The sequence below is a fragment of the Astatotilapia calliptera genome, chromosome 9, assembly GCF_964374335.1.
Source record: "Astatotilapia calliptera chromosome 9, fAstCal68.1, whole genome shotgun sequence".
In the NCBI taxonomy this organism is placed as follows: Eukaryota; Metazoa; Chordata; class Actinopteri; order Cichliformes; family Cichlidae; genus Astatotilapia; species Astatotilapia calliptera.
The window spans coordinates 29363259-29388023 of NC_137430.1; the positions used below are offsets into that span (position 1 = coordinate 29363259).

At 39.3% G+C, this 24765-nt stretch overlaps 3 protein-coding genes and 1 long non-coding RNA gene across 8 annotated transcripts; 3 read left to right on the forward strand and 1 right to left on the reverse strand.

Moving 5' to 3' along the window:
* The first annotated feature begins 3793 nt into the window (after positions 1 to 3793).
* Positions 3794 to 5177, forward strand: LOC145431142 (uncharacterized). Its single transcript, XM_080306602.1, has 4 exons — positions 3794 to 3985; positions 4143 to 4278; positions 4645 to 4717; positions 4893 to 5177. Exons 1-4 carry the CDS (start codon positions 3910 to 3912, stop codon positions 4926 to 4928), a joined length of 321 nt encoding a protein of 106 aa, XP_080162728.1. The 5' UTR covers positions 3794 to 3909; the 3' UTR covers positions 4929 to 5177.
* A 5828-nt stretch (positions 5178 to 11005) lies between these two features.
* On the forward strand, positions 11006 to 12929 carry LOC145431143 (uncharacterized). The gene is made up of 4 exons (XM_080306603.1): positions 11006 to 11376; positions 11634 to 11757; positions 11882 to 11960; positions 12663 to 12929. Exons 1-4 carry the CDS (start codon positions 11298 to 11300, stop codon positions 12696 to 12698), a joined length of 318 nt encoding a protein of 105 aa, XP_080162729.1. The 5' UTR covers positions 11006 to 11297; the 3' UTR covers positions 12699 to 12929.
* Positions 12930 to 14626: 1697 nt separating this feature from the next.
* On the reverse strand, positions 14627 to 18316 carry LOC145431145 (uncharacterized). The gene is made up of 2 exons (XR_013911484.1): positions 17857 to 18316; positions 14627 to 14787 (listed from the first exon to the last, which is right to left on the reverse strand). It is a non-coding gene; the product is annotated as an uncharacterized LOC145431145 (long non-coding RNA).
* Positions 17860 to 23723, forward strand: LOC145431144 (uncharacterized). Of its 5 annotated transcripts, XM_080306605.1 has the most exons (6): positions 20263 to 20397; positions 21424 to 21589; positions 21969 to 22104; positions 22472 to 22544; positions 22724 to 22785; positions 23259 to 23723. In XM_080306605.1, exons 2-5 carry the CDS (start codon positions 21514 to 21516, stop codon positions 22751 to 22753), a joined length of 315 nt encoding a protein of 104 aa, XP_080162731.1. In that variant the 5' UTR covers positions 20263 to 20397; positions 21424 to 21513; the 3' UTR covers positions 22754 to 22785; positions 23259 to 23723. The 5 variants fall into 5 exon arrangements, with proteins under 5 accessions (XP_080162732.1, XP_080162734.1, XP_080162730.1 ...); XM_080306606.1 differs by lacking the exons at positions 20263 to 20397; positions 23259 to 23723 and adding an exon at positions 17860 to 18011 and having other exon boundaries at positions 22724 to 22970; XM_080306608.1 differs by lacking the exons at positions 20263 to 20397; positions 23259 to 23723 and adding an exon at positions 17860 to 18011 and having other exon boundaries at positions 21505 to 21589; positions 22724 to 22970.
* Positions 23724 to 24765: the final 1042 nt, after the last annotated feature.

Here is a 24765-nt window from a genome sequence, read left to right on the forward strand (position 1 = left end):
AATGTTTCAAACCATGAGTCGACCAGATGGATGGAAAGCTTCAGTTCATCAAGAGGCTTCATCTCACTATCACTAGAAAACAGTACAAGAAAAATAATAAGGCAGCTCACCCCTTCTGTTTCAGTGTCTATTTACAATGTGCTAGTTACAATTGAAGACTAATTTACACACTATATACAAGCTCAGTAATTCACGAGAATCACAAGCATGAGGCCAGGGTCAGGTCTGCTGCTGCTGTCAGTGGCTGGCCCTACAACAACTGCTGGTGAGGGATTTTGAAAAGAGCCACATGATCAGGGACCAATCAGCCGCCGCCAGCTCTCCAATCGGGAAGGACCTGTGGAGTCTTAAAGACACAGCACAACAAAAGTACAAAGCCAGCCCAGGGCCGTAACACTGTACATCAGGTGCCCTCCCTATAGCCTTGGCTAACGATTCGATGGCAATAGCAAAAAAAATAGGTGACAGGGGGCAGCCTTGCCTCGTTCCTCTAAACAATGGGAAACTATCTGATTTCAGTCCATTAGTCAAAATGGACACCAGAGGAGTATCATACAGAATATTTACCCACTTAATGAAATCATTAACAAGACTGAATTTATTTGAAGTGTAAAATAAGTATGTCCATTCTATCCGGTCAAAAGCTTTTTCAGCTTCCAGAGAAACAACCAAACCACTCATGTTCCTTTGCTGAGAAGGTGCCTGACATTATTACGGGAATTACGGCCTTTTATAAAGCCTGTTTGATCTTCTTTAATAATTATAGGCAAGAGAATTTTGAGTCGAGTAGCTATTTTAGAAAGTATCTTCTGGTCCACATTTAGAAGAGCTATCGGTCTATAAGAGGAACAAGACTCTGCACACTATTAGCTTCCCTTAGAGTCTGAGGTAAACTATTGTTCAAGAATGAATAATTAAACATATTGACTAATGGATCTATTAACAGCTCACTGAATTCTTTATAAAATTTACTATTAAATAATGGATTGCAATGAATAATAATGGATTGCATTTATACAGCGCTTTTCGGGGCCCTGAAAGCACCATCAGGTCTTGGGGCATTTCTGTTTTTATAGCGTTTAGTACTTCCTCTCTAGAAATGGGAGCATTGGGGGTGGTCTGTTGTTTTGTTGGTATGGTAGGCAGATCGAGTCGGGAGAAGAAATCCTCCATTAATTCCAGTGCGTCAACTGGTTGTTCAGATGCATGAATCGGTCTTTCTGACTTCTCTAATTGTATTGTCTCAATTTTGACAACTGCAATGCCTGAAACATGTTTTTGCTTAATATCCTTTGTAGCATGAGTTGTACAGCCATAATTTATGGCTCAGTGTGGAGAGCACATTTGCAGTCTGCTGGCAGTCTGGGAACGGCCCATCTACCTGCCTAGAGCTCTGGTGTTGATAAAGGCAGCGTACAGCGTATGTGGTCCAGCTGGTCTGTGGACATGACCACTGACAGTCCAGGGCATTGTTGTTTGTAGACATGTGCAGTGTAATTTTTCTTTTATAGATTTAAAACTTCAACAGTATCAATATATAGGACCACTATAACAGCAGGTGTTTCAAAGATTTTTCCATGTCACCTTTTGTTTTAAGTCTCAGACAGAAAGGTAATTGTTGTGTTTAAATGCCTCGTGAGTGTTTATTTTATTTTTTATTTTTAGGCCTGCTCACACTTTAGTTTGGCCGCTGTGTTTGGAACACAGCTGAGCCTGAGTATGTGTGTGAGAGAGAGATGGAGCTTCATCTCTAAGTTCTCATTCTTCTGTGTTTCTGTGCGAGGTTTGTTAATACCAGTTTTTAGCCTCATAGTACTCGTTGGATTGATCTCACTGCCCATATGGAAAAGAAATAGAAAAAATGTATAAAAGACTTCATATAGTGAATCATATAAGGCTTATATGATTTACTCATGAAAGTGGCCACTTTCTCATTACTTTCATATATTGTTTTAGTAAGTATCCAAAACATACAAAGTTTCATTTATATAATTTTTCAAGGGATCTTAAATCTGTTTTCACTCTTGTATGCTTTTCATACAAGTTCCACACAAGACAGATACAAACTTTATAAGATTTATATATATCTTTTCCATATGGGTGAGAACGACAGGAAAATCAGGGGAATGCATTGTATATTTACAATATTCTAGAATGACTTGTGAAGCTGTTTATAAGAAAGTGTGACGTCAAAGGTTCAAACAATTGCACTTAAAGACAAATTCTTTAAATTCTTTAAATGTGTCATTCATTTGCTTTAAGAGGAAATTAATTAGGATGATAAGGAACAACCCAGAAATCACCAGGGCTCAAATCTGCCAATCTACAGTGAGGAACCACAGCCAGTACTGAAGATGTCCAGGTAAAGAGTAGAGCTAATGTAGAGCCTTGAAATTGCCATATTTCTAATGGCCACCAGAGGGCAAACCATCTGGTTGACAAAAGTCTTCCTGTTGTATAGACGTTCCTAATTTAATACTGAGTAGAACAAAAAATCAATTTTTGTAAACTGTGTAAACACTCAGAGTCAGAAAGGACGATTCCCCATCGAAGCTTTCTGGCTAATGACTTCACTTATCACAGCCTGTTTCAACACACCACGATGGCTGAAGTGATGATGCTTCATAATGAGTCTCGAAACGAGTAGATGACATCACAGTCATGGCCTCTATCTATTAATACTGTCTATGGCCCTTCCACCTGCTTTTTAAAAACATACCTTTTCCCTGAGTTCAAACACTCAATAAAGTTTGGAAATAAATCATCACAGGATGATCAGTGTGGTAGTGAAGATTACTAAATGGTAATCTTAAGCGTGTAATTTAAGGTCTGTACCTGTTGACAGTTACTAAAAGCAGTTTCTGTGAAGCCCACTCATTAAACGCTATTAAAGACAAAGTCACAGGGAAAGTCCTCTTAAATGTGGCCACAGAAGCTGATCACCCAGTAATGTCACTGTTTTATTCTGAGTTGTCTTTGAAAGGAAACCACCATGAATTTAGATGTGGGAGGTACAAACCACTAATAAAACCGACACCCACAGGTCAACAGGAACGAAACTGGTGGAAGATCACGTCACAGAGAGTCCCCGTGCTCAGCCAATGGAAATCCTTTCCACACACCGAGGGAGCATTTATCAATAAATCATATTAAAATACTTCTCTGTATGTAATAAAATAACTAACTTTACCTTTCCTGTCACTATTAAACAAAGTAATGCAAGTTTCCAACAAGTCAACAAAAGAGTGAAACAAAAACATTCATTCAAACAGATGCATTTAATTCTCCATGTTTTTATTAGAGATGTGCAACAATCCATTTGAACACTGCTGCCCTCAGCTCTGGAAATATCGCTTCCCATAATACACAAAACTGTGTTATTGGAAAACTGTGAAAAAATATCAAAAATAAAAATAATAATTAGTAAAATGTTTCCCTTCAGTGTTAAATGGATTGATTTTACAGCAGCTTATGTTTACGGTTAAACTCGTATACTTGTGTTTCATGTCCAACATTGTATTTAATAAATAATCTGTTTGTACTGGCTGTCGTCTGAAGATCTACGATTCTACTACCACTACTACTGCTGTTAGTAATGTTAATACTACTACTATACATATTAGCATGTTTAAACAAATTACAGACACATTAAGCTGTTCAACAAATTTCAACAAAGTTTGTTGAAACAAACATGAGGAAGGAAGCTGCTCACCACAGCAGTTTATGGTTGGTGTGTTTCCATCAGTGTTTATTTTTGTGTAAATACATCACCAAACAGCCCCTAATTCAGTGACAAGCTACAGTATATAAGATGAGCTGCTGTCACACTTTGACAAGTTCATCAGCTGGTAACAAACCTGTTCACGGCTCAGATCCAGACTCAGATTTGGTGCCTTTCAGCGTCTCAACATGTGTTCGAGTCTCTCCACCAGCCGCCTGATTCTTCTGATCTCCCTGAGTGTGATGATGCTCATCTCTGTATCAGGTACAGTTTTTATTTCTCTGTTGTCAAAGTTCAGTAACACCAGCTAACAGATCAGTAAATTATTTATACAACATCTGAGAGTTCAGCTTATTTCATTCTCCATGATATCTGAAAGGCTCTGAAGAATAATGACAATGTGTGTGATGATGTGCTGCAGGGGCTGACCACGTGGGGAAAACCTGCTATAAAACACATTCTAACAGACTTGTAATAAACATGTCTACACCTAAATGGGCAAAAAACATCATCAGCTGCTTTGAAGACAACAGACCAGGCTGCCTTCATGGCTATGTGTAAGTAGAACTTCTTCTAAATACACTTAAACCAAATAAAATGTAGAAATGAATTCTTGATTAAAAATCCACAAACACAACAATGAAAATGAGATTTGCACTGAAACCTTGATGTAGCAGATAAATGTTCCCCTCTCTAACATACAGCACTACTGTTTGCTCTGTGATTGTTTCTAATGTGGTGACGTTGGGGAATCTGTGAGTTTGTGCTTATGAGCTTGGAGGAAACCTGAGCTGTTCTCTCACAGCATAATGCAAAATGGACCCTGCACATGTTCAGTTAACAATAAAGTGAAAATGTCTAATCCTTTGATTTGTCTTCTTCGCTCTAAACTTCTTTCTTTATTCTTCTGTTTTTTCGTCCAGGGTTAAAACACGTGGAAATAGAACATTTTTCCTCAGACCAAACACCGAGTGGCTTAAAAGGAAAATAAATGAGGTGAGAAACGAAATATTAATAAAAATGTGGACACAAAGTTTAGAAAAACCAGCAGTGACTTTCTATCAAATATGTGAAGATTATAATATAGGTAATAAAAAGACACTGTGTGTATCTGTCTAATGGTGCTTCTTCTTCTTCTTTTCATGTCACCTTCATTCTTTTACCACCACAGGGAACTCTGCTGTGTCCTCCAGTGATTTCTAAATGAAGATGATGGAAACGATGAAACAAAACCTGTAGGAAACAAGACCCTAGTATTTTTTGCTTGTTAATTCACACTTTAACAGAAATATTTATTAAGAAATGTTGACTTTTCTCAGTAATTACTGATAGCGCTTTAAAAAACAGTTTTGTTTATAATTGTTACAAATTTTATTAAGTATGAATGTTTGAAGTTTTCTTATTCTGTCTTCAATCTGAGAACAAAGATAAATGAATAAAAAAGTTTTTGCAATCAGATTGTTTAATGGTCTGTGTGATTAATTATTATTTGCTGTAGGTGTTATAACTGACAACAAAATACTTATTGTTGTGATTATTTCATGATGACGTCATGATCACAGGACACCAGGAGGCAGCATTTAACCGATATGGCAGAAGTAAAAGTGAACATTCAGAAATAACTTGAAAAGTTATTCACAAATACATATTTTATTCATACTGATTAAGACACCCATACCTCCCTCTCCTCAGCCACCTCCTCCAGCTCCTTTAGGGAAACACTGAGGCGTTCCCAAGTCAGCCAAGAAACATACGTCTTTGTCCTTCCTTAGATTGCAGATAATTAACTCCACTCCTCACATCTTAGTCCCTCCCACTGCAGATGGCAGCAGAGGAGGTATAACTATAGATTTAACAGGATCTTAACAGTCATCTTTGAAACTTTTGTGAAAGTGGTGTCAGTGTAAGAAAGAATAATGTGATGTCAAACCTATTTGTTTGAGTCACAGGAACAGAAATAGTGAGATCAGCTTAAATAACTGAAGCTATTGATCTTTAAAGAGTCCTCCTTCTATTATTGTTTGTATATCTAGCAGAGCCAAAGAGCCTAATATTTTAGGCCATGTATTGTGTCTCTGCTTTTAGGATAACAAACAGGTATGATTCAGTGATTTTGAATCACTGAGAGACAAAATATAAAAATGTAATTACTGTAATTACCTCCCTGCTAATTAATCTTTTTTTTTTTTTTTTTTTTTTTTGGAAGTGACATCAGAAACAGCAGCATGTGACATCACGTGATGGCGGAGCTTCAGTTCATCCTTTGTCATCCTTTTTTTTTTTTTTTTTTTTTAGGACAGGGGGAAAGAATGAAAGAAAGAGGGGGAGAGAAAGAAAGAAAACCAAAGGGGAGAAGAGACGGTGAGAAGGGGGGGAAGAGAGAGAGAGAAAAAACAAACAAACAAAAAAAAAACTCCTGGGTCACCTGTATGGAGAGAGAGAAAAACAAAAAAAAAAAACAGGGGAGACAGCAAACAACAAAGAGCAACATAATAATAGAAAAAAAAAAAAAAAAAAGCACCATCACAATAAACTAGATAGCAGTAGATATCAATAGTTACTAAATAATAAACGATATTGTGCAGCACGCAAGATAGACAGCGCACAGTGTGCTTTGAGGCAGCAGCCAAGAAAGCTGTAGTCCGCGTCTGTGAATACCCATGTGTACACCTGTGTGCATACCTGTGTGGATCAGCATGCTTGTATTCCAAAGGTTTCTCCATGTAATGATCTGCTAGGGAGTGTGGGGAGCCACAGCCCTGTCCTCTATGGTATCAAGCAGGTATGGAGGAGATCAAAACTCCAGACATCCAGAGGCCCCCAGAACACAAGAGACCAAGGAAGACCCACAGAGGGGCAGCTGCGCCACTGTCCCAGTAAGAGCTAAGGAGAGTCCCAGATGAGGGCTCACTCAGCAGCCGCGGAGCAGAAGCCAGGGGGAGTTGCAGTGACGCGCCCGTGAGCTCCGCCGGCAGCCAGCTGTGCCTGAGTGACCGAGCCCCAGGCCGAGAGGCCGGGGGCACCCCACCTCCGAAGTGGCCCGAGCGAGCCCCAATAAGCGGCCGCCAAGGAGTGAGCCGGTGTGTACCCGGACGCCCACCCCCAGATACAAAGAACCACCAACGCACCGATACCTGAGGGAGTCCGCCACCGGCAGGGGAAGTGCTAATTAATCTTGCTAGTGTCGTTCTTCAGTTGTTTCAAATCTCTCATCTCCTGCTTGAACGGACTCAAACTATATATATATATATATATACATATATATATATATATATATATATATATATATATGGAGAGAGAAAGGGAGATGTTCCTTTGGTCTGTGGAAGGGCTTTCCACAGACCGAGCACAGGGACTCTCTGTGACGTGATCAGTTTCGTTCATGTTAACCTGCGGGTGTTGATTTTATTAGTGGTTTGCACCTCCTACATGTAACTTTATGGGGGTTTCCTTTCAACAACCATCTGCAATTAATGGGTGACCCAGTTTTGTGGTCAAATCTGAAAGTACTTTCCTCTATGACTTTTGTTTTTAACAGCTTTTAATGAGTGGTCACCACAAAAACCACCTCTATTCTTTGTCATTTTCAACAAATATACACCATAATTTAGCTTAAGATTACTGTTTTTTTTTTTTTTTTAGTAATCTTTAATACGCCACTGATCACATACAAAATACATGATTATCCATTTCAAAACTGTATTAATAAATCATTTGAACTCAGGGGAAAATGTATGTTTAAAAAGCAGGTGGAAGGGTCATAAAGAGTATTAAATGACAGAGGAAGCCATGACCATGATGTCTCCAGAGGATGCAGCCGACGTTTTGGGCCACAGCTGAAGAGTCATGAGAGGGGAGAGGAGATGTAACAGACTGGGACATCCTCACTTTGGAAACTTGTCTTAACGTGATGCCAGTTAAAAGTAACCTTTTCTGAATCATACCCACTGAATGAAACCAGTTATACTTCAAGAGTGCCTCACTTTCCCCACTTTCTCAGTCTATTAAAGGTGTTAGGAACTGTGACATTTTTCAACATGGAGCACTGTTGCTAATACCCTTTCTTGGTCTGTGATTTCATGTTGCTGTAGTGTTCTCTGTTTATGATTTGCTATATTCTGAGTTTTCCTATTCATGCGAATGCATCCCATAATCTCCAAAGTTGCCAGAAACACCTTACCAAGGAGGTGCCTTAGTCAGCTGCTCAAACAACCTCAGTTCTTTCTGTTAGATGTGGGCACTATCAGTTTTGCTGTGAACACCTGAATGATCTGAGGATGAGTCCAGACACCTATTAGACAAAGCTCCTTTCTTCAGCTTTAAACTATGATCCTACACTTTCTAGTCCTCCTTGTCCTCCATGTGTTGATCTCTACCATCCCTCTCTATCAAGTGTGTCTGTGTATGATTAATACATTTGAGTTTTAGAGAGTTTTACATTTGCAACACATTCCAAGAGGATTTGGACTTTATAAAGGAGCTTTGGATGAGCTTATCTTGGAGAACTGGGAAAAGTATGCAGTTGAATAAATGAACCATCTGTCTGTGAGTCCTTGCATCAGGAAACAACAAATCTGTCTCCTGAGGGACAATCCTTTACGTTCCCTTTCTCAGTTTCATTAGTTACAATAAGACTTATTGACATTTAACCGTTTTAGTTTGTCAGTTCTAAATCTCTTGGAAACCCCCCGAATAACAGATCTCACACTCAATCACTACCCACAACATGTGGCCAAACATGAGGGTAGGAACATAAATCAGCCAGTAAATTAATAGCTTTGCTGTCAGACTCGGCTCTGTTACCCACAAACAGAGTAGCACACACAGTCTAACTCAGCACTTCCTTCTTGCTTGCTCTCTCTTCTCTTGCAGAGTCTGATTTGTGATGTTATACACTTTAAGGCTGAAACTGATTTTTAGAAGCTGTGACACACTGACCTCTCACATGAAGTCAGGAAGACTGCTCTCAGACCCACCTCTGCTAGCTGTACACGTAATCCAAGTAGACCTTAGTGGTTCCGGTCAAACAGATGATGTGAGTTAATCTTTATTTTTTCAAATCTTGATTTGTCCCAGGTGAATGTCTTCAGAAGAAAGAGCCAATTTGGTAAGAATATTTTAGAGGATTTATTTTCCATATTTTGTTTTTCTTACTTTAATATAAGCAATCAGAGTAAGCGGTCACACGCTGGTGGTTATCAAACTGAAAAGTCAACCCACAGTTTATCAATCTGGCTATGAATGTGATGACATGTAAGAGGTAATGTTGGCAGCGTGTGACACAGGGCTGAGTTTAAATTTGATGCAACAAACCTGAACATAGTGTAAATGGAAAGGCTTTAGGACCCAGGGGATTTTAGGGAGGGTATAAAGCAGAGGTGGTAGTGGGTGCTCACTGTTTCTCCCTACAGAAGTGACACAGATGTGGTTTGTGGGGACGCTACAAAGTTTTTGATAAACAATATCAGTGTCACGTCTGCACCTCTGTGTTATACTTCTTGTTTTACTTTGACAGTCTGTCATTTGTTAAAGTATTCTGCTTTGCTTCCTTTGTCTAGGTCTGATCACTCCCAGCTTTGCTCTCCTGCTGTGTCGCATTCCCGCGTCACTCTCAACTCAGTTGTTGTGTTGAACCCTCACTGGACTGTGTCTTTCTGCTGTCCTTCTGGTATTATTCAGGTTCTGTTTCCTGGTTTTGTTTTATTTTTCACTTTTATGTTTGTGTTTCTAGTTTAGCTTTATTGTATTTCATGTTAAAGCTTGTCTGATGAACTTGCTTAAAGAAACATATTTAACATATTTAAACGATGCCTTCTCTGTGCAATTAATGAGTTATGAAATAAAATATGTCACATTGGCTTTTACATGTCAACACGTGCAAGAAAAAATAACTTAAAAACCTCTGGAATTAAACAATGGTACAGAAATAATGCCTCATCTGCATAAGAAAAAATACCAGTACTGGGTCTGTATGGATCTGTCGGTAAAAAAAATTGACCATGGCGTTTTGAGTAGAGACCGGCCTACCAGGTATTATAGGAAAAGCCATAAAGCCTTTGAATGAAAACAAACGTTGTTGTGACAGTGATGTGCACTGTCTTGTTGGAATATATGATTTCTATACATTTTACATCAGATAAAAACTTTGTTTATACGATTTAGATAATTAATAAAAGCGTGATATTTTAAATGAGAATCAGAAAGAAAAGGTTTTTTTCGTGCTACACCTAAACTTGTTTTATATCTGACCCAGATAGACTGCAGGTCATAACTTCTTACCTAAAGTTTAGTTCACCTGACACCTGCCTCGAGTCTCTCCTCCTCCTGCCTCACCTTTCCCTCATTCACCCGCTGGCCTCTGTGGAAGCTTCGCCACAGACACCACCAAACAATTCGGTAATTTTTACACATCGGCCACAATCTGGCCAATCCACCACCTTTCATTGTTTATGCCGTTACAAAAACAACAAAACCATCGGCTTGTAAATAACCATTGGGCTCACCGGGCAAATGCACAGAACAAGAGCTCACAAAACAGCAGTTCGGGGATGATACATGGGTCCTCTGTCGGAATACAGGAAAACCCAGATCCATGAAATCCATGAATCATTGATCTTACTCCTTCAGTCAATACTCAATACTATGGCCCCAACTTGTGGCCATAGGTTAGGGTAGGAACATAGAACTCTGCTCTCTCCTTTGGATCAATTGGATCCCAACTACACTTCACTTTCCTCTCTCCCTATCTTGCTCTTTTTCTGGTGTAGTGTGCACTCTGGTAAATGATTTTATGTTTTTAAGGCTTTAATTGGCTGGAAAGGCATGACACACTGTGCTCTTACATGCTTAATAGATTTTTAAAATTCATTTTAAACAGCAGTTTTCATGGCAGCTCTGTGCAGTTGGTGTTGTCTTACGGACAGAAAACTGTCGGCCTGATTTACTCTGTAAATGTATACTTTTAAATGAGCTCTGTCTGTAGTCAAAAAGTTACAAAAATGTCCACTAAACATGTAACTTTAACTGTAGGCTGGTGTACTGAAAGGAACCAACCTAAAAAAGGATAGACAATAAGAAAATCCCTTTCATTGGAGGCTTTGCTACAACCACACAGTCAAGCTTTGGATTCTGCTGTTCAAAGCTAAAAATGTGGATCTGAAAAACCCTTCGATGATAACTCCTATTTGGTGAAGAAATAGGTCAAAGTTCAAGGTCCGGCCTACTTTGAACAGCACGTAGTCATTGAGCTAAAATGAGTACATGCATGGATTGCACATCAGCCACAATTTATCAATCTAGCTATGAGCGTGATGACGCGTAAGAGGTGATGATGGCAGCATGTGGCCAGTTTGAAGAAAGGAGAAGAAAACAACAAACGTGAACATATAAAGACATGAAGAACACACAGTGGGAGTGTTTGTTGCTGTACATCATTTCCTCAGAATAGCCTGCTCAATTTCCACATTTCCTCTTTTTGTGACAAACTACAGTATATAAGACCACACAAGCGTCAGCCTAACAAACTTGCTTAGAGCACTGATCCAGAGTCAGATTTGGCGCCTTTCAGCTCGTGAAGATGTGTCCGACTCTCTCCATCAGCCGCTGGATTTTCCTGCTCTGTCTGCCTGTCGTGATGCTCGTCTCTGTGCAGAAAGGTACAGCTCTTCTTTGAATGGTGTTTGCAGTGTTTTCGCTATATAGAAGGAAACACTATCTTTATTGTATCTCAAACTTTAATGCAACCAGAGAGATGTTTAATATTGTTTTGAAAATGATCAATGTCTTTCAGGAACATTTAATAATCATGAATAATAGCAGTATTCCTAATATTTGTTGAGTTCATTTCATACTTACAATAACACTCGTGTCATGTCATGCTGATTAAGCTCATTGTTGTTCTCTTTTCATGCAGCCCATTCCTCAGCTCAGAGTTTGGGTTTGCCGTGCTGCCACAAGGTCATCACCCAGGAAGTAAAGACAATCCAAAGTTGCTTTGAACAAAAACCACGCTATCGCTGCAGGCAACACGCCTTCCTGTGAGCAAGCCTAGATTTAAACACAACTCTGAAATTTTCCATGTTAATAACGAGTACATTATACATGTTGCACTGAGACACTGATGTAACAACATGTTTCACTTGTTTGTGTTTCTGCTTTTAGCATCATCAACAAGCGGCATAAAAATAAGATATGGTGCATTGATCCAAATTCTGAGTGGCTCAAAGACAAAATAGAGAAGGTGAGTCAAAGGTGACATCGCTCAAAGTGACTCTTCTGCAAACAAGATTACTGGATTGAGTTCCACTAAAGGAAACACCCGACTAAACTAAGTTGCCAAACGTCCATCTTCCATCATAGTCAGCACGATGCGTTGACTACAGTGAATTTATCACTGGAAAATCCCCTCCCGTCTAGTTTAGTCGCTGCGTCTTTCAGCTGCCTCAAATCTCTCATCTCGCGGTTGAATGAACTCCAGCTCCATCATCTCAAACTGTGCCTGGTGACAGCAGACGTTCTTTTCTGGAAATCCACTGTGAGCTACTGGTTTGGGCCGCTCTAACCAGGACCTGCAGGAGAGCTGGTGTCACTATGCACACGAGGTTGGCGACTGTCACCAACTGTATCCCAGGATGGTGGAGGTGGAGTTCAACTATGGAATTAGGAACTAATTCCACTGACTAATTAACACTGACTTCACATCCAGTGAAGTCAGTGTTTTATAAAGAGATATGGGATGAAAGGAAACCTCCTCTAAAAATGTAGGAGGGGGAAGCCACTCATTAGCCTTTGCTGGTGTGAAACTGATGGACGATAATATCAGACTCCCGCTGTGAAGTAACGTAGAAAGACAAAACTATAGATCAGCCTAACAGACAGTAATAATAAAATATTCTGTAAAATATTTCTAACTGTAAATATTTCTCTGTTTTCTTCTCCACAGGGAGAACTGAAATGTCCTCCGGTGATAAGTGTATGAAGCAACAATGAGACCACAAAAACATCAGAGCAAAGAAGCTGATGACAACATTTTGTACTTATTTAATTGTAATTCTTTTTGCAGATGTATTTATTTATTTATTATGTAAGTTATTATTTTAGCCTTTAAGCCATCAACATCATTCCTAATTTGTTGTATTTGTTGTAGATGACAGTAATAAAAGTTGTTCTTTGTGACTCTAAATAAATATGGATCATGTTTAAAGTAAAATCTAATGCAGTTTGGTGATTCTTTTCTGGGCGGCAGTGCAGAGAAATTTCTGTTCTGACTCAGTGTCACATTTCTTTCAAATTGTTAACATGTAAAATATAACAGGTAGAAATCAGTTCATAACAGAGCTGAGGCAAAACCATTATTTTTATTAATCCTTACAAATAATATTAACGAAAAGCTGATAATGAAAGAAAACTTTCACGTAAGAGGAAACTGAGGAAAAGTGTTGCTTTGGATCATGTACATTATGTGCATTTATGAGGACACTGGGCCATGAAACCTGTATCTGTATCGGGTGACCTGATGTCCCTCTTTAAGCGCAGCTGCACAACATTTTATGTCCCCCTGTCCCACATTTTGACCGACTCTGCAGGACATGCACTTTCATAAGGTCTGGCTTTAGTCAGTGCAGCTGAATGGAAACATTTCTTATACTTAAATTAAGTTTAGTCTGTCTAATTCTATACCCACGGAGACTCACAGGGAAAGTCACAAAAGTCACACGCTGTGCAGATTTTGGTAAATATGATGGAAATGAACACAAAGAAAATGATGCAGCAATATACTCTGAGAAACTGAGGGAAAATATGATGTGATGTGACATTATTTGTAAGTCATACTTGGCTAAAAATTGCTAAAATATTCAGAAATGGCTAAAAAAGGCATGTTGATCTATGGACACATCATTACTGAAACCCAAAGACTGTTACCAGGCAGAACAGCTGAATAAAATACAGCCTATTGTGTGAGATCATAACAACAAAGTTTAGCCTCCTTTTCTTCCTGTTGTATTGACTTAGCAAGAGAATTTAAAACATTGCATTAAAATATAAGATATTTGACAGCCTCCCTGCTTTGGTAATGTGCTGTTGTCCCACACAAACACTGTGTTTGTCCCACATTTAGTTTATTCATCATAATCTGAAGGCTGAACATAGAAATCCAACAGAGTCAAAATGAAACTGTATGAAGGATTCATTTTACATGCCTTCATTAAATTGTATATAAAATAAGTAAATAAGTCAATAACCAAAAACTTTGAAGAGGTCAGATGGGAAGCTGTTGTCAGATTTATCCAGTTTGATGTTGAATGATGGAGGCGTTATGATACCAGAGGTGTCTGTGGCTCTAAAGCTGAGGTAACATCCCGTCTTGCCAAAACGAGTCTAAAATATTAGAATAAAATATGTGATTTTACAGTGACGTCACAACAGAAGCTACATTTTCTTGCTGACCAGTCAGGTTATGGTTTTAATCTGTGTTATGCTGCCGACAAAATACACCAACATGTGATGTCCATAACTCGCATTAGAAATTAAATTTGTTTCTCCACTCGTTTATGTTTTTCATCACCACTACCGTTGCCATGGCGCTCATTGTTGGCTGTGCAAAGTCATTTCTTGTGGAAATTCAGACACATTTGGTCCTGTGTGTATTCAAGCTGTGTCATGAGATGTTTCAGAGGTGAAACATGCAAAGCTTTACAAGCTCAGGTCTGCAATGACTCTATTTATAACATGTGTATTAGTAAAACCACTGTCAGTCGCACACCTCTGATGTCAGAGCTGACATGGTCTCTGAGGTCAGTGAACTAGCTGATCAGTTATTTATAACTCCGGTGTTTCTGTCACTGCTGCAGACAGTAAGCATAGAAATACAGTGAATCATCAATACAAAGGAAAAAGAGAGTCACCTTTCTAAATTGATCATTTATTCTCAGTAACAACTTTTAACATGAGCCTGAAAATCAGCATTTTGTATTTTATTGATGCTTCTCTGTGGTCGCAGTTTCATCTTCATCCAGGAATTCATATCTGTGTTTGTAGGAGATGCCTTTAGGACACTGTAGTTCTCCCTGTGGTGTAGAGAGTGAGAGAGGAAAGCAAAAGTGGAGAGAGAGGAGAAGTTGTAGTTAGATAAACTGAAGCACTTGGTTCATTTATTCCAAGCAAACACTGTTATCTATCTGCCTGCACTACTTCTTGGTTGGTTTTTCTTACAGACCAAGAAATTTCATATTTTTAATTCTATCACAACTTGTTTTTAACAGTAAAAGAAGAACTTCACTATGTTGGAAAGCGAGGTAACATTTCAGACATGTGCACAGCTTTTAATAACTACTTCTCTACAGTGCTTGATGCCAGTAAGGGTCTTGCAGTGGCGTGGTGGTTAGTACTGTTGCTTTATAGCAAGAAGGTCCTGGCCTCAAATCCAGGACTGTCTTTCTGTGTGGAGTTTGCATGATCCTGGTACTCCTGCTTCCTCCCAAAGACATATATATGGTGCATGTTTGTGGTGACCATAAAAATGGTTAATGGAAATACACCTCAATTAAACTTAAAAACATGAAAACGTTGTTGAAAAACTGATTGAAAGAAAATAGCAAAGCAAAAACCAAAATCATTTAAAAAAATGTAATGTGTATCAGTGTAGTCAAATATTTGGCTACAGCCCTGAAATGTATTCGTATGAAATTGCAGTCAGCCCAGTTGTTTTTGTTTGTATAGTTCTTGATGGGCTCTTGTATGCGACCGTGGCGCAGGAGGTTGGAAAGCCTGGAACCGGAAAGTCGCCAGTTCGATCCCCGGGCTCTCTGTCCTGGTCGTTGTGTCCCTGGGCAAGACATTTCCCCTACTGGTGTTGGCCAGAGGGGCCGATGGCGCGATATGGCAGCCTCGCTTCTGTCAGTCTGCCCCAGGGCAGCTGTGGCTACACCTGTAGCTGCCTCCACCAGTGTGTGAATGTGAGTGAATGAATAATGGAATTGTAAAGCGCTTTGGGTGCATTGAAAAGCGTTATATAAATCCAATCCATTATTATTATTATTATTATTATTATTGTATGTGTGGTGGTGTGAAGGAGGAAAACTGGTAAAGGTAACTAAATAGTGTTAAGGGTGCCACCTGGGGAGGGAGTACACCCCAGGAGAGATTACAACAGCCAGTCTAAACGTTGTAACAGTAACAAAAGGCACACAGGCTCGTCATTAACAAGCAGAGGTTTGGCAAGTCAATTTCATAGAAGACAACTTATTAGAGAAACTACCACCAATATAGAGCCGCAGATAAGAAACCGACTTAAATAGCAGGATTAGCAATACCAAACCTTAGATTAAGACATTTCATTAAGACACAAACATTACTTAAAAGAACAAGGTTCGCTGCCACGTGCTGCCCTAGTTAAAAATAGCAGCTCAATAAAATAGTTAATCAAAATGGTGGAGACCGGCCACCTGGGGAGGCAACCTACAGATCGGAGTGCCCAAGGGTGCCACCAATTACTCTACCGTGCAGTCTTTCTGTAACTTAAATTGTGTGTTATACTTGTTTCCCAGTGTGTACACTCATATGCATCAGAGGGAATTCCACCACACGTCCCTACCCCCCACAGCAAGCGGCCGTGCCTTCACTAAAGCAAAATAAAAGAAACCTATAAATCAAGCAACATAAAACACAAAACAACTCAGTAAATGATAAACAGAGAAAAAGGAACAAACACACACAGGCAACCTTTAAAACCTAACAAAATATAATAAAAAGTTAAGACTAAAACACCATAAAACACAAATAATCAATCAATGCCACACACATTGCCGCTCTTGAGCTTTAGGGGAGATGACACTGATGATTTACCTTTTTAAAGTTTTTTGCCAAGTCGGGGTTTAATTGTGAGTTGCCTCCTTTTTAATGTGTGTCACATGTTGATTTGTTTTTATCAAGTTCACTGTCGCTTATCCTGTCTCTCGCATACTGTGATACAGTTTTATAGTTTTAACCGTATTTAATAAAGTAAAGCTTTTAATTGTTATAGGTACTACTGTTACATGGTTAATTTTATTTTGTATTAACATGAAACCCTTTTTAACTGACTGTGTGCCTGCAGCTCTGTACTATTGAAATAGGTACCTCCTGCGGGTCACAAACACCTTTTAGATGTTTTAATTCACACACTGATTTTCATAATGAAAACTACTTTTGAGGAATCATTGCAGTCCTTAAACTGTGTGCGGTTTAGTGTTGTCTAACAAACTGTAGCTAAAGGCCTGATTATCTCTAAAAATACTTCTTGAAAGATCATATCCCACAAACTTAGTTTAGAGAGACCACACTGTCTACACTGTATATAGTGAAGTCTGCAGGTGTTTGAACATTGAAATTTGTTTTGTCCCTAAATTATTCTGGAGATCATCAGAATGAAAAGTTATTGGCCATGATTGCACAGCCCCTTTTTAAAAAAAAAAGATTCCACAACATTATTGTATGTCAGGTGGTGCTCAGGGCTATCCAGACTGACAAGCGGGACATTCAAGGTCACCACTCCGGTGGGGAGGGAGCCTGAGATTGTCTAAATTGGAGTCTGTTCTATCGCAAATGCAGAACAAAAGGTTTTAAGACAGCAAATAAGTTGGTGCTCTAAAAAACACGATTGTTTGCTTGCAGGACAGCAGCAGGAGATGAGTCCTCTGTCACAGATGGTTGGTCAGTGAAGATGGTCACCTGCAGGTTCAAGCTCATTGCATCTCCAACCCACATCCACTGTCACTGCACTTAAGGGAAGTTATTGTTGGGTTTATCTAAGTACAAACCCTGCTGGAACAATTAGACAATCAACTGCAGCAGCAAAACAAAACACAGCTCTTCGTGTGATCACGCGCGAGGGAGGCCAACTGAGGTCAAGCGCTGTTCCTTCCACTCGAACCACGTCAGAGTGTCTGCAGAAACTCCCGTTAGTGCTCCTTTTATTGCAATTACATGAATATGCATAGTCTCATCTAGAGATGGACCGATCCGATATTACGTATCGGTATTGGTCCGATACTGACCTAAATTACTGGATCGGATATCGGAGAACAATAAAAAATGTAATCCGATCCATTAAATATCACGAAAGCACCTCGCAAAACTTGCAACACGCCGTAACTCACCTCAGAACGTTAGCACGTCGGAGCAGTATGCATCACGTGATAGAGCGGCTGTGGCATGCGGGACCTGTGGTGGTCTGGATAGCATGTGGAGCTTCGCTAGCAACCCCGCATTTCATCTCCGACAAAGTTATCCCCGAGAGAAGTAAAGCAAGTGTGTAAGTCCATCTCTGAATGTTTGTAAAGCATTCCTGCGTTAAGCTTAACAAGCGACTGCCTCTTCTTGCTGCTACTTCAATCATGAAACGGCTTAATGATCAGCTGATCGGCTTTTCTGTTGCGAGTCTGTCTGTCTTGTTTGTTTTTGGCCCACTTTGCACCAGAAAGAGGAAACCAGCGGCTGAACAACAGCAGCACGTTTAAGCTTGATAAGCTGTTGTTAGAATTTAGTTAATATTACTTTCTACACCAGGATCTTTTTCTAGCTGACGGCTGGTAACTGTGCAGGGGCGGATCTAGCAAAGTTTAGCCAGGGGGGCCGATAGGGCATTAACAGGGAAAAGGGGGCACAAAGACATACTTTTCTTTCTTATTCTCATTTAAAATGTCTAGCTTTTAATAAATAATTATCTGACACCCAAAGTTTTAATTTGATGTAAAAGGAATAGAAGTCAATTACTGTATATAGTGACTATTAAGTCTAATATATATACCCTAGTAAGCTATAGTACTTTTTCCTTTGAGAGGGTACCATCTGTGCAGTCTGCAATTTTGTTGAAGAAAGATGTTGAATCTATTTAATATTTCTTGAAAAATAATTGATTTCTGTGCATTTTTTTGATGATATGTTTCCAAATACAAGTGACAATCCTAAATTATCACTCTGACAGTTATGTTCTGTTAAAGACTTTCTTCTGCACTTACATTTGGATCACCTAAATCCATGACAGTCATTTGAGCAGTAATGCCACGACTGGAAACAAGCAATCCCTGAAATATTACAATATACCAAGCTTCTGTGTTTGAATACAAAACAAATGTGTTGTGTGATCTAGAGACTGCACTTGTGGCTGAACCGTAAATACATTTTATTTTGATTTTATAAATAATGTAACTTGCAAAACAAAGTTGTGGAAAGCCTTAACTTAGTTTCAGGATAATTAAATCTGAGCCTTTGTTTCACTGTAAGATTCTAACAATGATGGCAACATAACTGTTTGTTGTTCAGCAGAACAGTGTCCAGTATGTTGGCTGGTAGACTTTCTTACATAAAAGTTGGGCTGATTTTAACAGCATTACAAGCTTTCTTGGTTTTTTGAGGCATAAGTTCTGGTAACTAATGAGGTTGTACAGTGTAGTGATCATTTTGAAGCAAAGGGTGATACTGATGTTCAAGAGCCGCAGGTCATTTTGATGTTTGATGATCTTCTAGCATCTTCTAGTGATCATTTTGAATCAGTTGACAATGCTGATAATGTGATTGAAGTTGACACTGTGCAGAGGGGTGGTGGGGTTAGGACTAAGGATAAACCTGATTTTAATTCCAGAGAACTGCAGCAGCGTGTTGATTTTAGAACGATTGCTGTAGATAGTCTAGACCATGTTCCAGCCAGGGTTAGAGGGAGTTTGGGTAATTTAATTGATGAAGCCTTAGATAATGGATTGCATTTTTATAGCGGTTTTCTAGGCACCCAAAGCGCTTTACAATTCCACTATTCATTCACTCTCACATTCACACACACTGGTGGAGGCAAGCTACAGTTGTAGCCACAGCTGCCCTGGGGCAGACTGACAGAAGCGAGGCTGCCATATCGCGCCATCGGCCCCTCTGGCCAACACCAGTATGCGGTAGGTGAAGTGTCTTGCCCAAGGACACAACGACCAGGACAGAGAGAGCAGGGGGATCGAGCCTCATCTGTAACCTCCCGTTTACAGATGAGCTTCCCAACCACCTGAACCATGGTCGCCCCAAGCAGATGATGATTATAATACAGATTTATCTCTGGAGGAAATCATGTAAGTGCTTCAGACTAATGATGCATCAATATCTTGGGAGGAGTTGAATGTGATTGTCACAGTTGCTCATAACAGGAGTGGAGGAGGCATTTGTTTGAGACTGGGCAACATGTTGTATGATGACATTTTGTCAAGAAAAGGGAAACATCTATATAATCTCCAAAGTAACGATAGTAACTTGTGCTTTTGTGCCTCGTACACTCTGTCAATGGTTGTGTGTCTGAGGATTAAAAACGACTTTATGCAAAACAGCTACACAGCAATGCAGGACTCGAACTGACCTCATGTCCCATTGTTAATCAGTGGTGCTGGTTTCAGTCATTATGTAAATGTGCTGTTTATTATGTCAGGAAACCTTCATCAGCTGAGACTGAAAAATTCACTTGGATGAGTGAAAAAATGTTTCTCCCACTGAAAACACTACGTGCAGATGAACAGAATCATTGTTTTGAGATTTTACCAGAAAGGCTTTAGGACCCAGGGGATTGAAGGGAGTGTAAAGCAGCGGGCGCTCACTCTTTCTCCGCGGTTCTATCACAGAGGCGTCGCAGTCAGCAGATGTGGTGTGTGGATGTTTAGACGTTGTTGGTAAGCAATATGAAACTGAAAATTAGAACTTGTATCATCCTGTGAGAATATAGCACGAGTGTGGCTCATACTGTGTGTACTTATGGAAGGAGTGCTGAAGTATAACATTTAGATAAGGCTGGTTGGCATTCAGGAGCACGCTCACAGTAAAAGAAAGACGAGGAACAAAGCAAATGTTTTGATGTTTTGGATCATGAAACTGAAAGAAGATTTGAAATGAACTGTGTGTTGCATATTTTGCATTTAGTTTTTGTCAGTACTGACTAACAAGAAATGAACCACGCTGTGTGGCAGGTGAATCATTCAGCTTAAGGTGTGAAATGTCCTGTAAAAACTGTGAACTGTAAATATATACTGGTACAGGTATGCAGCCCAAACTGTAGGATGGCCTCTGTGTGTGATATTGTTTTTCCACTTTTCTCCCTTCTTACTTCTTTCCATTCTACTTATTTGAGTCAGGTCAATGGTCTCGGGTTTACAGTCGTGTTTTCAGTTATTTTGTTTGGCATGGTGCAATACGACAGCCGGGCAAAGTACAATCCCTGAGTGGAGGCTTAATACCTCATTGAGGTTTACCCCTGTGTTCATGAAATGATGACAGGATGCTCCGAGTTTCTCCTGTTTCCAGATGTTTAGTGCATGTAATACCTGCCTGTGTGTGACTGTGTTTATTCTATTGTGTGTTTGTGACTAAAAAAGCTTAAAGGATTCCTGTTGGTGCCATTACTCTTTCTTTTCATATGAGGCTCATTTTAACTATAATTTTATTACAAATGGTTTAATAAAAAAGTTCTGTATATATTTTCTGATATTGACCTCTCGTCACCTTTATTCTGAATTTATTCCTGCATGATTTGAGATTAGATTGCGTATGAATAACATAAAGGGCTTAATGACTATGAAAGGACACACTAAATAACCCTGTGGATGTGCTTGTCGATGGGTGTTTGTTGGTCTCTCAGTAAATGATGACCTCAGAATAGTCTGCTTAAATAATGCAGTTCTTCTTTCTGTGACAAACAACAGTTCAGACACTTTGACAAGTTCATCAGCTGGTAACAAACCTGCTCACAGCTCAGATCCAGACTCAGATTTGGTGCCTTTCAGCGTCTCAACATGTGTTCGAGTCTCTCCACCAGCCGCCTGATTCTTCTGATCTCCCTGAGTGTGGTGATGCTCATCTCTGTATCAGGTACAGTTTTTATTTCTGGAGTTTGTTTTGTTGTCAAAGTTCTGTAACAACAGCTAAAAGTCTGTTTCTCAACCTGGTTATAAATCTATCTGACCTTAATGCAACTTGCTCACTGTGAGCTAACTGTGTGAAAAGAGACTAAAACTATCACAGACTGTAACAGAGCAGCTGTTTCTGGATACATTTAAAATGCAACTCTACATTTTATATGACTGATTAAATCCAGCTGTATTTTTGTCAGTTATATAATTTTTCATATTACACATAATAACTGGATCAGTAAATTATTTATACAACATCTGAGAGTTGTTTATTTCATTCTCCATGATATCTGAAAGGCTCAAAGAATAATGACAATGTGTGTGATGATGTGCTGCAGGGGCTGACCACGTGGGTAATGACTGCTATAAAGATCATTCTAAGCAAAATGCAAGAACCACGTTTACACCTAAATGGGCAAAAAACATCATCAGCTGCGTTGAAGACAACAGACCAGGCTGCCTTCATGGCTATGAGTAAGTAGAACTTCTTCTAAATACATTGAAACCAAATAAAATGTAGAAATGAATTTTTGATTAAAAATCCACAAACACAACAATGAAAATGAGATTTGCACTGAAACCTTGATGTAGCAGATAAATGTTCCCCTCTCTAACATACAGCACTACTGTTTGCTCTGTGATTGTTTCTAATGTGGTGACGTTGGGGAATCTGTGAGTTTGTGCTTATGAGCTTGGAGGAAACCTGAGCTGTTCTCTCACAGCATAATGCAAAATGGACCCTGCACATGTTCAGTTAACAATAAAGTGAAAATGTCCAATCCTTTGATTCGTCTTCTTCGCTCTAAACTTCTTTCTTTATCCTTCTGTTTTTTTCTTCCAGGGTCAAAACAAGTGGAAATAGAGCATTTTTCCTCAGACCAAACACCGAGTGGCTTAAAAGGAAAATAAATGAGGTGAGAAACAAAATATTTATAAAAAAAAATGTCAACACAAAGTTTAGAAAAACCAACAGTGACTTTCTATCAAAAGTGTGAAGATTATAATATAGGTAATAAAACGACACTGTGTGTATCTGTCTAATGGTGCTTCTTCTTTTTCTTTTCATGTCACCTTCTCTCTTTCACCACCACAGGGAACTCTGCTGTGTCCTCCATATTTCTAAATGATGATGATGGAAACGATGAAGCAAAAGCTGTAGGAAACAAGACCCTAGTATTTTTTGCTCATTTATTAATTCTCTTTTTCTTCTCTTTTCTTCTTCTTTTCTTTTTTCTTCATCTTCTTTCACCAATTCTTCTTCTCTCTTTCACCACCACAGGGAACTCTGCTGTGTCCTCCAATGTTTTCAAATAAACATGTAGAAAATCGATCAGCTTAAATAACTGAAGCTATTAATCTTTAATGAGTCCTCCCACTATAGTTTGTATATTCCAGCTGCACCACAGTGTTTAGAAGCAGTGACTGTCTGTCCTCTTACATGTCTTGTAGGTTTCTTAATTCACACGCTGATTTTCATAGATTAAAGTAAGATGATAAAAACGATGAAACAAAGTTAAAGTAAAGCAGCTGCTGGAAACATTTTTGCTCATTTATTAGTTCACACTTTGACAGAAATATTTGTTAAGAAATGTAAATTCCATCCATTCGCTTCCGCTTCTCCTTTTCAGGGGCGCTGGAGCCTATCCCAGCTGTCATAGGGCGAGAGGCAGGGTACACCCTGGACAGGTCGCCAGTCTGTCACAGGGCCAACACACAGGGACAGACAACCATTCACACATTCACACCTAGTGACAATTTGGATTATCCAATTAACCTATCCCCACAAGCTGCATGTCTTTGGACGGTGGGAGGTATCCGGAGTACCCGGAGGGAACCCACACAAACACGGGGAGAACATGCAAACTCCACACAGAAAGACCCCGGCCTGATGGTGGAATTGAACTCAGGACCTTCTTGCTGTGAGGCAACAGTGCCAACCACCGTGCCACCGTGCTGCCTAGAAGAAATGTAAATTATTTTTTGCAAATTATTCATAGCGCTTTAACAGTCTTGTGTTCACACACACACACACACACACACACACACACACACACACACACACACACACATATATATATATATATATATATATATATATATATATATATATATATATATATATATATATATATATATATATATATATATATATATACACACACACGATACAAAGCAATTTTACTATATAACATGTTTAAAACCAGGGGGTACACCAAATTACTTCACAGTAAGGAATAAAGAGTAAAATGATGACACTGAACAGTAAGACATTTAAAGAATGTAAAATAGAGAAACAAACAAAGGATTGGCAGAATTCATGATAATTTAGAGAAATGAGTAAAGATACAGCAGTTAGTGATTGGTGAGAATTAGCAAATATACTACAAATGTCATTAAATATGAATGTTATTCTGTCTTCAAGCTGAGAACAAAGATAAATCAATAAAAGCTTCTGAAATCAGATTTTGTTTAATGGTCTGTTTGATTAATTATTATTTGCTGTAGGTGTTATAACTGACAACAAAATACTTATTGTTGTGATTATTTCATGATGACGTCATGATCACAGGACACCAGGAGGCAGCATTTAACCGATATGGTAGAAGTAAAAGTGAACATTCAGAAATCACTTGAAAAGTTATTCACAAATTCATATTTTATTCATACTTTCATTAATGTTGCAGGAGCAGCAGACTGAGCACAGACACTCATACGGTCCTCTCCTCCTCCAGCTCCTTTAGGGAAACACTGAGGCGTTCCCAAGTCTGCCAAGAAACATGCGTCTTTGTCATTCGTTAGAATTAACTCTATTCCTCACATCTTAGTCCCTCCCTCTACAGATGACAGCAGAAGAGGTGAAGACGAGGCATGAGACAAGATTTAACAGGTCTATTGCGGAGGTGTGGTCCCTGGCTCAGCTGCAAGGGCGAAGTAGTACAGTGAGCTCAAGGGGGCGGTGCTGGAGAGGCTGGTGGGGCCACAGCTGGTGGCGTTTGAACTGATGACAATCTCTTGTCATCAGTGACAAGCGAGAGACTGGCATGAGAATGGAGAGCTGAGACCGGCGCCGAACAGACTGTGGGTCGTTATATGTGCGTGTAATTATAAAAACTGATATCCAAGAGCACAAACATT

What these genes read in the sequence shown, in the direction of transcription:
- LOC145431142 (XM_080306602.1), top strand. Translation starts at nt 3,910, where the DNA reads ATGTGTTCGAGTCTCTCCACCAGCCGCCTGATTCTTCTGATCTCCCTG. An exon ending in GATGCTCATCTCTGTATCAG is followed by an intron (nt 3,986 to 4,142) that starts GTACAGTTTTTA and finishes GATGTGCTGCAG; the next exon opens with GGGCTGACCACGTGGGGAAA. An exon ending in GGCTGCCTTCATGGCTATGT is followed by an intron (nt 4,279 to 4,644) that starts GTAAGTAGAACT and finishes TTTTTCGTCCAG; the next exon opens with GGTTAAAACACGTGGAAATA.
- LOC145431143 (XM_080306603.1), top strand. Translation starts at nt 11,298, where the DNA reads ATGTGTCCGACTCTCTCCATCAGCCGCTGGATTTTCCTGCTCTGTCTG. An exon ending in GCTCGTCTCTGTGCAGAAAG is followed by an intron (nt 11,377 to 11,633) that starts GTACAGCTCTTC and finishes CTTTTCATGCAG; the next exon opens with CCCATTCCTCAGCTCAGAGT. An exon ending in TGCAGGCAACACGCCTTCCT is followed by an intron (nt 11,758 to 11,881) that starts GTGAGCAAGCCT and finishes TTCTGCTTTTAG; the next exon opens with CATCATCAACAAGCGGCATA.
- LOC145431144 (XM_080306606.1), top strand. Translation starts at nt 21,514, where the DNA reads ATGTGTTCGAGTCTCTCCACCAGCCGCCTGATTCTTCTGATCTCCCTG. An exon ending in GGCTGCCTTCATGGCTATGA is followed by an intron (nt 22,105 to 22,471) that starts GTAAGTAGAACT and finishes TTTTTCTTCCAG; the next exon opens with GGTCAAAACAAGTGGAAATA. An exon ending in TTAAAAGGAAAATAAATGAG is followed by an intron (nt 22,545 to 22,723) that starts GTGAGAAACAAA and finishes TCACCACCACAG; the next exon opens with GGAACTCTGCTGTGTCCTCC.